The sequence below is a fragment of the Hevea brasiliensis genome, chromosome 2 (assembly GCF_030052815.1).
Source record: "Hevea brasiliensis isolate MT/VB/25A 57/8 chromosome 2, ASM3005281v1, whole genome shotgun sequence".
In the NCBI taxonomy this organism is placed as follows: Eukaryota; Viridiplantae; Streptophyta; class Magnoliopsida; order Malpighiales; family Euphorbiaceae; genus Hevea; species Hevea brasiliensis.
The window spans coordinates 110,641,813-110,659,593 of NC_079494.1; the positions used below are offsets into that span (position 1 = coordinate 110,641,813).

At 34.7% G+C, this 17,781-nt stretch overlaps 4 protein-coding genes across 4 annotated transcripts; 1 reads left to right on the forward strand and 3 right to left on the reverse strand.

The window, feature by feature from the left end:
- Positions 1–7,589: 7,589 nt before the first annotated feature.
- Positions 7,590–9,735, forward strand: LOC110665489 (adenylate isopentenyltransferase 3, chloroplastic). Its single transcript, XM_058130192.1, has 2 exons — positions 7,590–8,385; positions 8,587–9,735. Exon 2 carries the CDS (start codon positions 8,606–8,608, stop codon positions 9,551–9,553), a length of 948 nt encoding a protein of 315 aa, XP_057986175.1. The 5' UTR covers positions 7,590–8,385; positions 8,587–8,605; the 3' UTR covers positions 9,554–9,735.
- A 1,443-nt stretch (positions 9,736–11,178) lies between these two features.
- LOC110665590 (uncharacterized) lies at positions 11,179–11,634 on the reverse strand. The gene has a single exon (XM_021825789.2). It carries the CDS (start codon positions 11,632–11,634, stop codon positions 11,179–11,181), a length of 456 nt encoding a protein of 151 aa, XP_021681481.2.
- Positions 11,635–13,502: 1,868 nt separating this feature from the next.
- Positions 13,503–14,364, reverse strand: LOC110665492 (uncharacterized). The gene has a single exon (XM_021825648.2). It carries the CDS (start codon positions 14,218–14,220, stop codon positions 13,621–13,623), a length of 600 nt encoding a protein of 199 aa, XP_021681340.2. The 5' UTR covers positions 14,221–14,364; the 3' UTR covers positions 13,503–13,620.
- Positions 14,365–15,625: 1,261 nt separating this feature from the next.
- Positions 15,626–17,408, reverse strand: LOC110665491 (protein WHAT'S THIS FACTOR 1 homolog, chloroplastic). The gene has a single exon (XM_021825647.2). The coding sequence runs from the start codon at positions 17,248–17,250 to the stop codon at positions 16,018–16,020; it is 1,233 nt and encodes a 410-aa protein (XP_021681339.2). The 5' UTR covers positions 17,251–17,408; the 3' UTR covers positions 15,626–16,017.
- Positions 17,409–17,781: the final 373 nt, after the last annotated feature.

Consider the following 17,781-nt stretch of genomic DNA (forward strand, 5'->3'; position numbering starts at 1 on the left):
CCAAAAAAGTAATAACAACTCTCTGTAGAAACTAGAGGGAAAAAAACCTCCAAAAATAATTATTCCAATTTAGCGCAATCAATATTAAAGGCAATCTCAGAAAAGGTATATCATTAAACTGTGATCTTGGGTATAAATAACCCTTACAAGATAAGGTTTGTTATGATACAGCTATTGTAACAACACTTAACGTTTATCTCTACAAAAATACACCTCTATCTAATACACCCTCTCAAGTTGAACTATCGATATGGGAAGATAGTCAACTTGGTTTTTAGTCAACGGCTTTGTTAAAACATCGATTTGATCCTTTGTAGAGATGTATCGAACCTGAATATCATTAGACTGAACTTTATCACGAACAAAATTTACATCTATGCACATGTTTCATGTGATAAGGATTTACCGTAAGGTTTGTAGCACCCAAGTTATCACTCCAAAGAACAGGGATTTTAGTTTGTACCCCCAATTCTTGTAGCAAGTTTCGAATCCAAAGTACCTCAGAAGTTGTGTTTGCAATGGCACATTGCCGGTTGATGAGCGAAACACTTTGTTTCTTGGATGCCGGAGACTAGATTAGGCCAAGATAAATAGCAAATCCGCGTAGACTTGCGATCCTCTATGAATCACTATATGCGAGATTTCATAAGCAGATGATGGTCGAAGAAGTAGGCCATATTCACTGCTAATAACGAAGTACACGCTTCACCGCTTGCCAATGTTCCTCGGTTGGTCGATGCATATCTAATCTATTGTAAATGAAATCTCAGCCGAGTGAAGAGAAGATACAATACGCCAATGGTACTTGGTATAGCGTGGGATCTCCAAAACGGAAGAAGAACATTGTAACGGAACTTGGTGCTTGCGGTGTAGTAATGATTTGGAGTTTTCCATTTTGCATTTCTTCAATAAATCGAATATATTTTTGTTGAGTCAAGAGTAACGAACCATCGCAATGTCTTTGTATTCCTGTGAAATAGTGTAGACGTCCCAAGTCTTTGAGTAAAAATTTCGACCTCAAGTCCTGCAACTCCTTTTCCAACATTTCACTAGTTCCGTCATGAGCAAATCATCAACATATGTCAAGCAATAAAGCACATCGAAAAATAAATAGAGAGGTATCAAGCTTGAAGCCAAAGTGAAGAAGAGCTTTATTCCATTGACGCTTGTTTTAAACCATTGATCGTGAAGTCCGCAAACATGGTTTGGCTTTGTATCATCAATAAATTGCATGTAGACCGGTTCGTCTAATTGACCATGTAAAAGGCATTAGAAACATCATATTGTTTAACAAACCATTTTTGAGAGCGCAAGACTCAAGATCAATCTAGGTTTAACAGGTGAGAAAGTTTCACCAAAATCTACACCAGTCGTTGGTGAAACCCCTTTGCAACAAGCGTGCCTTGTAGCGTTCCAAAGAACCATCTGAATTTTCCTTGACTTTAAACACCCATTATTACATTAGCATGTGGTGGTTTTTCAACAAGCTCCCAAGTCCCAAGCTGAATTAATGAGTTAATCTCATTATCAAGTGCCTCACGCCATTCGTTAAAGCGCTTTGTTGTAGAGGTGGTGTAATGACAATGTGGCTTTGAATGACCTGTCTTTGACCTTGTAAGCATAGGATGAGTATTCCCCAGTGGTGCAGGTAGAGGAAGAACTAGAACCGACTGATCTGGTTGTACCATTGGAGATAGTTGCGTGTCTGACAAATTCGAAATAGGAGCAGGTAGGAGCTTTGAGTCTGAACCCGATGCAACAGAAATAATCTCAGTATTAGAAACAACATTCGGTTCACGTTGAGAAGACACTTTTGGAAGTAAATGGGTGGTGGCCCAAGAATACGCGCTGCTTGAGTGCAGTTCAGAACATTATTATCGCACTTTAAGAGATTTAAAAGGAAAATTATGCTCATCAAATACCACATGTCTGATATATACATCATAGCACTTGTACCTTGTGCACCAAAGAAAAATACATGGTGAAGATCTATTTTCAAATTTATGTTTATTGTACGGACGCAAATAAGGATAGCAAAGACATCCAAAAGGACAAATCCAAAGCTCCAAACAATTTTCATAAGGCGATTTATGTATTAAAGGAGTTACTATCCTATTAATCACATTTTCAAAAGCAAAATCAAAGAATCCAATGGTAAAGTAGCAAAATTCAACATAGCCAAACCAGTTTCCACAATGTGCCTATGCTCCGCCAAGACAACCATTTTGGCGTATAAGGACAAGACAAACGCGGTGAAATCCCATTATCGACCAAGTATGTAGCAAGAGACCGAAATTCGCCTCCCCAATCACATTGAAACATTTTTATTTTGCGATCAAAGAAAGTCTCAATAAATTTTGAAACTTAATAAATGTAGACAGTACATCAGATTTTCGTTTGAGACAATATAACCATGAATATTTGCTGAAATGATCATAAAAAAGAACATAATAACGATTACCATTAATAGAAGGAACAGGGGAAGGACCCCATACATCAGAACAAATAAGTTCAAGTGGGCATTAAAAGTAGACAATGAAAATGGTAAACGATGTGATTTACTAACAAAGATGAACATAGTTCTTTTTATTGGAAGAAAAATAATTTTATTATGCTTCAAGGTTGATAAACTCCATCATGAGCATGACAGAATGCCAAGACCGGAAAGAAATATGATGCATAGCAGCAGTCGGAAGACTAGATGCTGAAAGTTTATAAAGACCTTGTTCAACTGGACTTTTGTGAAGAACCTTCCTCGTGGGGATATCCTTGATAAGAAAATAGTCAAGAAAGAACTCAAGTGAGACTTGATTATCATTTGTAAAATTTAGACTGACACTGACAAGAAACTAAATGGAGATTGAGCCTAAAACATAATATTGTTCAAACGAAAATCATGATTATTGTTCAATATTGTTACATGTGAGATGGGAATTGTATTACCATTGCTTCGTAACTTCATCAGTCTGTATATTCGAATCAATCGTCAAGTTTCCAAGAGATCTGTAAGATGGTGTGTAGCAATCAACAATCCGATATCCTGTGAACATTCCAAGCGTGAGCCGAACCAACCGTATGATAAGCTTGTGGTGGTGGCAAAACCGTTCGGCGTTGACTTGGACATTGTCTGGCAATATGACCCGAACCATTACAGTAATAACAAGTAGCGAGATTCGCGTGGTTGAGAGGCATCGATAATTCAAACCGACCACCACTCTTACGCCTCGATTACCTCGACCACCACGCCTTCCACGACCATTGAATTAGAAAACCCCATCGCAGTTCTTGATTACGCGTTGTAAGCAACGCGATCATTGGAGAACTAGAATTTTCATATTTTGCAATTCTTGAGACAACAATAAACCGTACAATTCGTCATAAGAGGGCATCTGCGCTTCAATGGAACGCACAAAAGGGCGATAGTCTGTCCCAACCCATCAAGAATCGCTCCAACAAGATCATCACTTGAAATCGGATTATTAAGTGCAAGAAGTTGATTACTAAGGGATTTTGCTGCATATAGACTTCAATCGCGTATTACGTTCCAAATGATGAATTGCGTGTTTTAAATGGCTTTTTGGCGATGCAAAGATTCCCGCAAAACTCGCTCTAATCGCGTCCAAATCTCCAATGCAGATGTAGCACCAACTGAACTCGATAACAAAGCTTCAAGAGAAGCGTGAATCCAACTCATGACGATCTGATCCTCACGAAACCAGATAGTATAAGCTGGATTGGGATTAGAATCAGGCAGGGTAGGATTCGGTGGAACATAATTTTTGTCGATATGTTTATCAAGATTATAGCCACACAATAATGGTAGCATCTGTGTCTTCCAAATAACATAATTGAGAGGAGTAAGCTTAACATGAATCTGATTGGAAACATTGGGAATAGTAGTCAAAAAATTTGAGATAATCGAAGAAGAAGAAGAAGAAATAACAGCAGGAGAAGGAGACTCATCAAGAGCAGACTCTGTAGACATGATGAAAAACGAAAAAAAAGAAAGAAAGAATTAACAAGAAAGGTGTTTAAACCCTAGGAGTGCTCTGATACCATAAAGGCAATCTCAGAAAAGGTATATCATTAAACTGTGATCTTGGGTATAAATAACCCTTACAAGATAAGGTTTGTTATGATACAGCTATTGTAACAACACTTAACGTTTATCTCTACAAAAATACACCTCTATCTAATAAATATGAATATGAGAAGAAGCCCATTGGACCAAAGCTTTAATAGGCTGCTTCTTCAGTTCTTCACCTATATACTATACAGGATGATTTTAATCCTCTGGTGAGGGTGAGAGACCTGTTCCGCAACTCTATGATTAGATAATGCCTTCAAATTTTATTTTATGCTTACAATGATGATTGGTATTTGTTTTATTACTTGCATTTGGTTCCCAGAAATAATTCATTGATTCAAATTCTTTTGCCATCTTATGCACACTCTTTTTCTTGCTTGGATGCTACAATCATGTAATTCTTTACCCATTAAGGCTGAATCGACTTTTGAACCTATGTTTACAGGATGCAGTTCAATTATCATATGATTTTTTTATGACAATTATTGCATATACATAAATATGTTTATCTTTCCTTTCCAATTTTGAAAATAATTAAAATCTTAAAAATCAAGTTAAAATCTTTTAAAATTTTAAATATTATGAAAAATGTAAATTTAATTGTATGTGGTGAGATTAAAAAAATTAATTAAAAATATGTGAATGACAAAAAAAAAAGTATAAAATGTAGAACAATCAAACATTAAAAGTTCAACAGTGCTCTGTTTGTGCATTGGGCCAATTTTCTTGTCCACCAGGTAAGTTGAGACGAAGATTTTCAAGAAAATGTGGAGGTAACTTTTTTTCCAAACTTAAAAATCCCATAAAAAGAATAAAATTAAAAGTCAGAAGAGGCCAACTCTACAAATAAGAGACTAAACTAAATAAATCCATGAAAAATTTCATGAATTTAGAAGAACTATCTTTATTTACAAAGAAAATAGCTGAAAAAGCAAAGAAAAGATGAGCAAAGGGCCACTGTTAACCAAGGAAAGGCATTCAACAACCCTGAGTTGCGTTGTAAGAAGAAATGCTGGAGAGAGAAGCTCCCATTCGTTTCATATAATAATAATAATAATAATAATAATAATAATAATAATAATAATAATAAATAATGTCAAATATTATTTTTTATAATATATTCAATTAATTTTTATAATATTGACACTCAATTTTTTTTTTAATTTAACTATATTCTATTATGGTGTTTTTTGAATATATAACATTGATTCCTTTAAAATATATAAATAATAAGCATTCTTAATTATTTTTTAAATTAATTTTATATTTAACATTATCTCAAATCCAAGTTATAAATTTTATTTAGTGAAGTCATTTATTTAATTAATCAATTTTAATTATATATATATATATATATTAAATTTTTAATAATTTAAAATTTGAAATAATTGTAAATAAAAAAATTATTTCAAAAATAAATTTTAATAATCAAGATTACTATATTAAAATGATGATGGTAACTTAAAGAGTATTTTTCTTCTTGCCAATGTTACGTAATAGAATTTAATAGATTTTGAGTGAATAAACTCTCAGATTTATCATTATTGATAAATCTTAAGAGTATAATTTTGTGTGTTTTTCTCATTTAATGGAATTATTATGTATTTTTATGGTAAATTATTATTATTATTATGAGAAAAGAGTTTTGCTAGATGCAAATCATTCTTTCAATAGAAAATCTAAATTTGAAAATTATTTGATAGGCTTGTAAAAAGAGAATTACATCAGAGTGAAATATATAGTTTCCGAATTGACCGACCTACATGCTTTATTAATACTATCAATGTTAAGAATTTTTTATATTATTTTTTTATATAAATAGTTTATTTCATTTATGCAGAAATATAGTGTATTAATTTATACTCCACTTTTATATTCTATTTTCAATTAACGAAATATCCTTCTTATTATTTAATAAAAAAAAATTCATTAAATAATTGAGTTCTTCCAAAATTATGCTACTTTTGATATGAATTTATTTCTTTCAAATGATAGATTGAATTCTAAAATTATTTAAACTTTCTAAGTATGAGAATTAATAAAAAGGAATTTCAATTAAATTGAATTCTTTCATTCATCCAGTATGCTAGGATTAGCCCTACAGTATTACAAAGTAGCATTTTAAAGCTGCAAGAAAAATTGTCGTCTGGATGCTTCCTATCAATTGATTTGCAATCCCTGAAAGAACAAGTTCCGATACTCTCCAAGGTTAAAGTTAGGAAAGTCTTATAATGATCATAAATGTGGCGATAAGTTGTCGTGGGAGTGGTCCTCTACGCTTGCAATTCTTTCAAGTGGTATCCATGCTCAATCTATATTTCTAGAGCCTGCCAACTCCAATCCAACATACAAGGGCAACCTTAGTAACAATCTCAATGGCTTAACATGCGATTATAAAAGGTAAATATCTCAAGAATAAGGGACGCTCTCTGATACCATTTCATATTTATATTCACTCTTACAATCAAACAATTTATTAACTTAGCGTTAGAATGGGTGTAATCAAATAGCCGACTTCACTTATTTGTTTATAGATCTCTGGCAGTTGCCCACGAACACAATCAAGGACTCACAAGGGCAACAAAAATCAAATCTTGGCAAACCTAAATGGTATTGGGAATAATTAATTTTTGTTTAATTTCATATATAGATAAATGAAAGAAAAAGAAAAATCAACTATGCTTCCACACTTTTCATAAATTTCAATTTATCCACCGCCACAGTTGACCTGCAAACCATAAAGGGTGATGGACTTTTCATGTTTCTAAATCCTCATCAATTAAGTGCACTTAAGTGAATTATTATTAATCTGAAAGGAAGAGTTTTTTTGCTCATTTTCAAACCATAACAGAGCAAATCATTAACTTAGTGGCTGCAACTTCAATGCCAGAGGGAATTGCTAGTCCATTCCCAACTCCCCAAATAGACTACACATTACTTGCACTACTCTCAAGTCCCATCTTTCGGTAAAAGTTGAAGACCTCAAGCAACGCAACCATTCATTCTTTCAATCCTGCCATTTGACCCAAAACCTGAAATTTCTTCAGGAGAACACCAAACTATTATTCCATCGATTGCTTTCACTTTACACCTTCTCTATATCTTTAATGCAAAAACAAGAAAAGCTCATAGGTTTTACAAGGCAAATTTTCCTAATATCATATAGAAAAAAGAGTTCATGATGGCATGTAACGATACAAGAAATATGGATGAGCAAATTGGCAGGCTACTAGGCAAATCGGTTTCACAAAAATGGTGGCCTGGCAGCTCAAGGGCCAAGGCATTTCGCTCAAAACGACTTTCTGGGTATATTAATGAATCAAGAAATTACTAAACTGAACAGGGTAAATCAAAATTTTGAATTATGTTGTATGCTCAATGGTTGGTCGACAGGTTAGTGTGGGTTTCACAACCCAATAGTTATAACTTCACCAGTTAATGCCAATAAATCCACGGCCCGCTTGGTTGATGAGAGGGAATCAGATGTTTCTTTGCCAAGAGAGAAAGCTTCGTTTATAGTTGAATCCAACCAGGACAAACATTCCCTTGTCGCAATAGGGAATCCTGACGAGACCCTGCAATTCCTCAGTCCCGCTTTAAGGTTGAAGTTCCTCGTCCTTCCACTTCGTTCAAAAGCATGGCATCTTCATTTGACTAACGTTAACATATAACTCTGCCCGTATGTGCTGCTGCTACTAAGTCCCCTGCTGTTAATTAATGGCGACTGGTAATCATTTTCATTATATCTCTCAGAAAATTGCCAAACCAAAGTTGATATTATGATCCCAATCCCACCATTATGTATATAAACACACGTGGACAGGATATGTAATGATATCTATAGTTCAATGGCCTGCGTGGAAAGGTGATTAAGTTGGAAAAATGCAACAAATACCAATGAACGGCAAAATCTTCATCATATTAGTATATCAAAGCACTACCAGAGGAGATTCTTTTTCTGCCCATAAGCCTTCCACTTCTCTGAACGGTCCATATATTTCTTTCTTTTCGGCTTTAGGGAATAAGAACGTCAACCGAAACCTGCAAAAACCCATTTGCGAAATTCCTATATATACCAACTCTTACCAAGGCTTCTTGCAACAAATATTGAAACTTGGAAGAAAATTGATGATATCAACCATTACCATCATCTAATTTCTACTTCTCTCTTTTTACCATTTCTCCGTTGCTTTAATTTTACATCTTTCATTTCATCTATTCTCATTGCATGGTATTGACATTAAAGAAATAAGCATTTTCTTCCCTTTTCAAGTTGCGTCATCCTTTATACCAATAAGGTAAGGTTCCTATAGGAATATTTCATATATTTATATATACATGTATTCTGTTGCTCGACTGTGCAAACTTTATCCTCTTATTTTCTTTCATTAATCAATTAATTAACCTTTTCCTCTGTTTTAATCTCTGTTCTATATATAGAGAGACTAAAATTGTACTAAAGCCACCCTTTCCTTATCTATCAACGCCTGATTAAACAGGTTCATCACGAAACTTTCCATGTCTATCTGCCAACAAACACATCATCAAGTGCTCGATATTCCCGCCGGCAGGCTCAAAATGGACATTGTAAATCCTAGGTGGCAGAAAGCAAAGGTGGTGATTTTAATGGGGGCAACTGGCACTGGCAAGTCCAGACTCTCTATAGACCTGGCAACCCAATTCCCAGCAGAAATCATCAACTCTGATAAAATGCAAGTTTTCAAGGGCCTTGAAATAACGACCAACAAAATCACTGAAGAAGAAAGATTCGGAATACCTCACCACCTGTTAGGAGAAGTAAATCCTAATGCAGACTTCACAGCAAAAGATTTTTGCAGTATGGCTTCCCTTGCTATTGAATCGATTTCGACTCGGGGCTTACTTCCAATTGTCGTTGGAGGCTCCAATTCATACATTGAGGCCCTGGTGGATGATGACGATTATAGATTCCGATCAAAATACGAGTGTTGCTTCCTATGGGTAGATGCGTCAATGTCTGTCCTAAACGATTTCCTGTGCAAGCGAGTTGATGAAATGGTTAGCAAAGGAATGGTTGATGAGGTAAGGAAAATCTTCGATCCCTACGCAGATTACTCTAAAGGGATCAGGAGATCGATCGGGGTCCCAGAGCTGGACAAGTACTTGAGAGCTGAAGCATTTTCCAACGGAGAGAACTGTGACAGACTAATTCTTGAAGCAATACGTGAGGTTAAAAATAACAACTGCAAGTTAGCTCGTCGCCAATTGGAGAAAATCCGCCGGCTGAAGAATGTGAAGGGGTGGAACATTCATCGAATTGACGCCACTAAAGTGTTTCAGAAGCGAGGAAATATGGAAGCCGAGGATGCGTGGGGGAAGCTTGTGGCCAGACCCTGCAGCGCCATTGTTAGAGAGTTTCTTTCTAGTGTTACAGCAGCCGCTGCAGGAATAACCAAAGATTACATTGCACGGTGTCTTGTCTCCTAAATTCAATATATTATTATCCTTATTTCACAGAAAATTATCAGTATACCTAGAGCAATAAATTTTAGTACTCATCCTTACACTTACATAAATGTGATCCTTTTATAAATCATAGGAAATAGATCCACATTTATGAAGTAGCACATGTATTGTAGAATTTGCACTTATTTCACCATGATCGGTCAGTATCAGTAGCAACAAGAAAATATTGCTCTCTTAAATACAAATATTTAAATTTTCTTTATGTATAGAAAATGAAATCCACATATTTTTATTGAAAGAGCAAGTGCTTTAGAAGCACCCAATAATCCTTCTTTTTATTGGTGTTGGAATATGTAATGATTTTATTATAATCTCTAATTATGTTAAGCCTCGTTATAATCAACAGTTAATCCGGATAGTCTGCCACCAATTCTAGGTCAATTTTTTAATAGTAGTTGTAGAAGGCACCAATTTTTCGTTTGGGACATGGCAAATTTGATTTTCACTAAGAATTTTTGGATTTTGTTGAAAAAATACATGATTGTATTTGGATAGATACATTTATTCTTTAGGTGATAGATGATAATGATATGTGATGATATTTGTTTTTTTTTTTTTAAACTTGTCAACACAATTTATTTGCTTGGTGTCTATTATCCTATCACCACCCCCCAAACAGTAAACCAAACACCTCCTAAATCTATCCTAGAACATTTCCACTGGAAGGATGATATAGGAAGAAAGACTGATTCATCATATTTTACAATGAGATTTGATGGTATGTGACATAAATTAGGAAGATTTCTGATTTTAAATTCTTGACCCCTTACATATTCTATAAGGTAAGTACTTAACCATATGTTAATTTACATAATTTTTATCTATATCAAAATGTTCGAATACTCGACTAATAGAAAATTATATTTATGTGTTGTTATATGGGACTCATTATAATTTTAATTAAAATAATAATTAATAATTGGTTGGATGCATACACTCAGACGTACATAAGAATTTTTTTTTTCTCTTCTCTTTTAATTTTATATATATAACAACAGGTAGTGACAATTAAGTCTTAATTTCAAATTAATTGGAATCCCCATTAGTTTTGTTGATTAATTAGACATCAATTTCGCTATAAAATAAAATAATTTTTTCAAATTTATGTAATTTTTTTATAAGCTAATAATTTATTAATCTGAAACACAAATGAAATTACAAAAGTAAGCAAGAAGAAAATCAGAAACCACAAAAGCAGTATGCAAAAACCAAAGAAACCACGGCACACAGTCATTTGAATTGCCTTAATTTGGAACTACGAGAACAGCAGAAAACCAAGATAACAAGCTCTTTCTGTCTTTAGCTGAGTTCTAAAGCTCAAAAGAAGCCTCTTTTTGGCATAAGATAGAATCTCATCACTAGCTACCATTCCTTTTCTCATATTGGACCTTGATAGAAAAGTAGGGTTTATCCTACTGGAGGTTTTTTTTTGTTTTTTTCCTAGAATTTATATTTAGAATTTAGCATATAAAAAAATTCTGCTCATCTGATATTTTCGCTAGCCAAGAGAGATACACTTTTATTTTTAACAGATAGGTATAACACCGGAATTTGAAACTATAGCATAAAATAAGAGCATCAATTCATCAGGGTCTCACTCGACCACTACATGAAAATGTAAAACTGCAAGAGTCACCAATAACGACAGTGAACCGATGCGCAGGCTTTGAAAGAAATGCTGGCAATTGAATCAGCAAATCACAGACGCATTCGTTGTCCACATTGTTCAGCCACCGGCAGCAGCTCTCTGTAGGTGTTTCATGGGCAAAGTTCCCATGTCGATTATGCCTGAGTCTGTGTCGGTGCCCATGCCGGTGCCTGCGTTCATGATGGTTGAGAAATTGGGATGCCGCCGACGGAGCCAAACTTCCACAGGCATGGTTGGCTAGTGCAATTTGGGAGACGCACATAGTGCGTGCTGGATGTGGGATGCCATTAACTTCAGCCTGCATTAGCAATAAAAAACCTGTCAAAAATGTTAATACAAGAATCTTGATTCTCCCCATTTGGTCTGATATTAATGCTAGTTCACTAGCTACCATGTCTGATTATATAGTTTCTAGTATTGTAGTTATAATCTTCTCGCTTCTTGTTAGGTTTTTCATGCTTTAAGAGATAAACAGACAAAGAGGATGATCAAAAAAGTGAGACTGGTTATTTTTATTTGATATTATGGAATTTTCCAGGTTTCTGAATTGTTAATGGAAGCAGTAAGCACATTCATTTTCTGTGATCATTAATGGTTAGGTGACTAACTGTGCAACCGTATTCTAATTAATTATGGGTGTTATCTAGCTACCGCACCAGCAGCCTCGCTCCAACTCCTGGAAATCTTTTTCTTCTCCTCTATGCTGAAACTATATATGGTAATTCAAGCATGGCTAAGGATCATCATACTGTTTCACTGTCAACATTTGCTGCAGAGTGCATGATGAGGTCTATTTTCTCTCTTTTATTACATATCTATTTACTAAGCTCCATTTTTATCATAGCCGGACATGAACTTCTCCTTTGTTTGAGATTCCCGCTGCTTAATTGCCATCCTTGTGCTTAGCCTGGCTTAGTCTAATGGCTAAAGCATATTATTTACTTGGTAGGCGTTTGAATCTCCATTCCCACAATTCTCCTACTCAAGAGAAAAAAAAATGCTATCCTTTGACTGAATTGGCTCAATTGAGCCCTTGCTTTCCACGAAGGCTTATAGAGAATTTGTATTGCTTGAACATACAAGAGATTGTTAAAGACTTGGAAATCTCAGGTTCAAATTTTGATCGGATATGTAACCCACTTTGGAATTCTAACGTGGACCTCTAACTGATAAAAATATTGAAAATATGTTTCATGTAGTTAGTGGATGAAGCTCAACATCGAAATGCTAGAGCGGATGGTTTTCAAGCAGAGATTTTTTTACAGTCCCATGCCGTTAAGGAACAACCTAAGTGAGAGGTTAATAAGTTTCTGTGCACCCTTCCCTTGCAAGCTAATTTTTAAGAGTGAATTCTACATAAATACTCTATTTTCACATGGTGCAACCTCAGCTGACTCATAGTATTGTTTGTTTCGTTCCTGCCTTAGCAGGGATCTCTTCCCTAATGAAATTGAAAATTTTTCCATTCTTGCATGCTATTCTTTATTTTCAATTTTTTTTTTATATATACTAAAATACAAAGGTTAGAGAACGAGTTCAGCATACTTTAAATCAAATATTTGCCATGAGATTATGTATAGTTAATATATTTACTAAGGTGCATTTAATATAAATTCGAGTTCATATAAAAATAAATTTAATAATTATTAAATTTAATATTTATATCAAGATATATAAAAATTTAATTAAATATATAATAAAAAAACACATAAATTTAAAAATAAATATTTAATCAAATAATTATTAAATTCATTTTTATAAGAGATTAATATATAATAACCGCAAGCTACCCATTATTTCAATTATGTATACACTTTAATTCACCCTACACGAATCTCACATAAAATATTTAAGTGTTGTTCGGTTCGTTTTTATACAAGAACAAGATGATAATAGTTACACCAAATATAATAATAATAATAATAATAATAATAATAAATAAGTTCGCACAACCATGTGTGGGAAAAAAAGTATAGTTTCTATTATGACCTTGCAGTTTTTAGATAATTTTGGTTTTTCAATTTAACTTGGTTAGTTTAGTAAAAAAATTAAATTAATTGAATTAAACTGAACTAATTAAGAAAAATCAAATGACATAAAATGCTTTGAAATATTGGTTGATGAGAAAAATGCTTTTCCTATTTTATTTATTTTTTTTTTTTCATATTGAAAGAGGTATGGCAGCACGCCCTTCGCCTTGGCTTGCGCAAAATGATCAGTACAGAAAAACATAAAACCTTATAAACCTGATGACCGCCCCTGTTAAAACAAGCTGAACCAAAGCTATCCCATTGCAGAAGTTATAATCGTGTACCTTAGAACTCTGGCAACTATAGTTTAGGCTTAGTAGACCAAGAGAAATATCATAATTAATATTCCACTATGGTCTTAGTAGTCGCCCTTCACATGCATAAGTTACATTGCACGTCTCATCAAGATAAAGATTATACATATGGATAGGCCTTGAGAGGAAGGGCGGCAATCGAACCAGCAGGTCACATACACACTCATCATCTAACTCATTTAGCCACCTGCAACAGTTCGCTTGCTCAGTTGATTCAGGTTGAATTGCATGTCTATGCCTATGCCTATGCCTGTGCCCATGACTCTGTTCTTGACCATGTTTACGTTCATGTCCATGCCTACGCCCCTGACCTTGACCATGACTATGATTGCGTCCATGCTCGTGTCCCTGACCAGGCCATTGTTCATGCCCATGATGATCATGGCCATGACCATGACCGTGACTGTGGCCACGCCTATTCTCTTCATCATAATCAGAGGGAGGAGCCGGTGGCAGGGATGGCATAGGAGGTACCAACGGTGGCAATGGGATGTATGGCAGCATTGCACAGGCATAGTTCACTAGCGCAAACTGGGAGACACAAAGTGGGCGTGAAAATGGTTGGGCCTCCATCTTGGGCAGAAGCAATAAGATGGCTGCAAAAAGCATTAATGTAAGAGTCTTGATCATCTCCATTTGCAGCTTTTGGAAACATGCATGAGAATATTGTTTAAAGGAATGGTTCAAGGAATCTCATACAGGTCCTTCATTCCTTTTATATGTGCCTCTTCATGAAATTCTTGTTCCTACCAGTTAGGTTTTCTTGCAGGGTAATAAAGAAAGGAACAACCAAGAGGGTGAGTCCACTGTGTTAGTTGATGTTATGGAAGAGTACAGGCTCTGAACTGTTAAGTGTTATTCATTTTGTGTGACAAGGAGTTAGGTGACATACCGGTCCTAGTGGAAAACAATTTAAGTTTCCTGTAAGAAAATTCACCACTTATTACGAATATAATAAAATTGGGTACATCACCGAGATTTGAAAATTTTCATGTAACACAACGATGACAGAAGCTCTTATAATCAAGGTGTTTATATGTCATTAACTGTTAAGAGTAGTGAAACAATGACCTATGCTTTGAACGTGAAAGCCACATCCATTTTCCCTCAATTAGCTGAAAGATGTGATAATAATAATAATAATAATCAAATAAGAAATGGCACCTTCTTTATTCTCACTAGCTCATGCAGCTTTCCATACATGCGCTGATGCAACATATTTTTTGACCAAGGTGCATGTGTATATCAGCTCTACAAGCAAAATATTTAGCTGTTCTCCTGAATTTGAACAGAATAAGAGAATACCATTCATTTCATTTGTTCCAAGCAAAATTTGAAAAAAAAAATATTTCCCAGAGGAAAAAGGTGAGACACCTGAAAGATACAGCCATGACTCAAGATATGCTTTCTAACCATCAACAATGAGTTATAATGAGAGCATGAAACATAACGAATAGCATAGAATTTCCTGTTAACTTTTCAAGGAACAGGTAATTAGACCGATGAACATTGTAATTTCTACAACAAATTTAGAACTGCATCTAACAATTTCAACATTCCTAGTAAAGTGAACATGAAAAAGTGGCTAAGGTTCAAAAATTTATAACAATGATACTCCAAAGAATGTTCACATATGCATAAGCTATTAAGGCAGTTTTACATCTCAACAGTATTTTAGATGAATTTGTTTACATCTACTATTTAGCAGTTCAGTCGTCTAAGCTCTCTTTTTCCTGCATAAAGAATCAAACTTCATAATCTAGAACTTGCACCTGGGCCAGAGAAAGCAAATCAAGTTGATTGCATCTTTTTTACACAGGACTCAAAAGATTCACAGTGACAAACAAAGTCACACTCCTGCAACATACTGAAAATTATAACTATATTTTAGAATCACATAGTATGTCCTGCAAGCAAATGTTGAGATGGATCTGTGCAGGATCTAATATTCAGTAACAGTATTGATTGAAGATGGAAACAGCTAATCTATGAACAAAAATAATGTATGGAAGCAACAGATTCAGAAGACCAAGGCCTATAGTGCATCAAATTAGACATATCTAAATAAAATAACGAAGACAATGGGCTTTTTTTAATTTTTATCATTGATTATACAACAACGTTACATCCGTGCCCTACATATATAACCAGAAAACCAAATCTTATTGCATGAGAGGCATGGATTTACACAAAAACCTCTGGCCAGCACATCTAATGCCAAACATACAATGCATATCTTCAAAAAATCAGGCAGTATATGCAGCTCCACAACTAAGTCAGGTTAAAGTGTTCCTTATCATTAAGTATTTATTAATTTCCAATGATACAATTAACTTGCAAATTCGCAGCTGTTACTTGAACTCTAGCCCATACGACTCCCCACTGCTTCCTTGCCCATCCAGGTTCCCATTTCGTTATTGCCATCATTTCCAGTTATTTGTCTAACTTTTGTCCGGTTGATTGCTCACTGCTCTCTTGTTCATCCAGGTCCCATTTCGTTATCGTCATCATTTCCGTGTTCTTTACCATCACTTCCCTTTTTGACTTGAGCTGCTCTGCTCTCTCTTTCCATCCCTCTTCCAACAACTGAACAAACCTATCCTTGATTTTATGCAATGGATCCCTATCCATCAATTCACTATCCTTATAAGCTTCCCTTAGCATTGCAGTCTTAATCCCCCCTTTCAATGACATGTAAAATATTCCGGAATGCCTGGTGAACACACTTGAAAATTGATTGGAAAACCTATACTCTTCGCTAAACTTCCCCAGTATCGGCACTGGAATCCTCTTAAAGAGTGAGAGTGATAACAACTCATGGAAAACCCCAACAGTCCTCTTTTCCATTTCTGGTGAGGCTTGATCCAAGTGTGACACGTCGGCATATGGTGAAATGTAATCAAGTTCTAACCAATCCCTAACCCACTCCCTCATTTCCTTCCTGAGAAAAAACCCTGGTGGAAGTTTATAATTGAAATTAGGCCTAACTCGAATCCCTGTTAACCGAGACTCCTCTTCAGCTCTTTGCTCAAGAACTGATTTAGCAAGCTCAGGGTTCCACTCAACCAACTCCAGAAACGACTTCCCCTCACCTGGACATCCTATAAGCCTAAAATAATGTGGATACTTGGGCACCAAATTAACCAAAAAATCATTAGGTAAACCAAATTCTCTCTTCACATGAACCAATTTATCCGCACTAAGTACCTTATCCTTGGCCATCATCAGCAATTTACACAATTTGGTAACAATAAACCCCTCATTTTCCAATTGAATCCCCTTCTCTTCTTCAAGAAAATTCCTTAACCGATCACTAACGCGCAAAAACAGGACAGGTTCAGATTTGGGTTTGATTTTATCATAATAAGTATCGAAAAGGCCTGGATTTTGATTGATAAAAGTTTTAACTCTGAAATTGAGGCGTAACCTCTCGCGCCTTTTCTCGAGGTATCGGAGCGGTATAACTTGACCGGGTTCGTTTAGAACCTCCTTGACGACTCGTGCGCAGACTTTGTACCGCTTATCTTTCTCTATAGCAAAATCTAGTTTTTGGTCCCTGCGCCACACCACTTTGAGGCTCGAAATGGATTTGATTTGGAAGTTGATTTTAGGGTTTACAAGAGAATTATGAAAATGTGTATGGATGGAGTGGGTTTTGAAAAGCATACCTGGATTTAACAAGCAATCGGGCCAGAGCCACAGAAGTAGATTGATGAATGAAGAACGCCCGGAACTTGGGACTAGGGTTTAACTTAAACCTCATAGCAAGAGAGAGAAAGAGAGGAGCAAACAGTAACGTTTTACTGAACTTTTTATTAATGTTAAATTTTTTTTAATTTTAAATTTTTGATTCAATTTATTCAAACCTTTTGATTTAAATTTCAAATTTACTCTTCTATGGAATTGGGATTCACGCAAGTACGCGAGTTTTTTTTTTTAATTTTTAATATTAATTAATTAAAATATGAATTAATTATTTTAAAATTCTTTAAAATATTGATTAATTACAAATAAGTTTCTATTTAAAATTATATTTTTTTAATGAAAATTAAAATATAATTAATTTAAAATCCTTAAAAATTTTAATAAATTACAAATAAGCTCTTAATTAAAAATATGATAAATTATAATTTAATATTTAAGATTTGACAAAACTTATATAATAATCTATTTATTTTTAAAACTTACATATTTGGT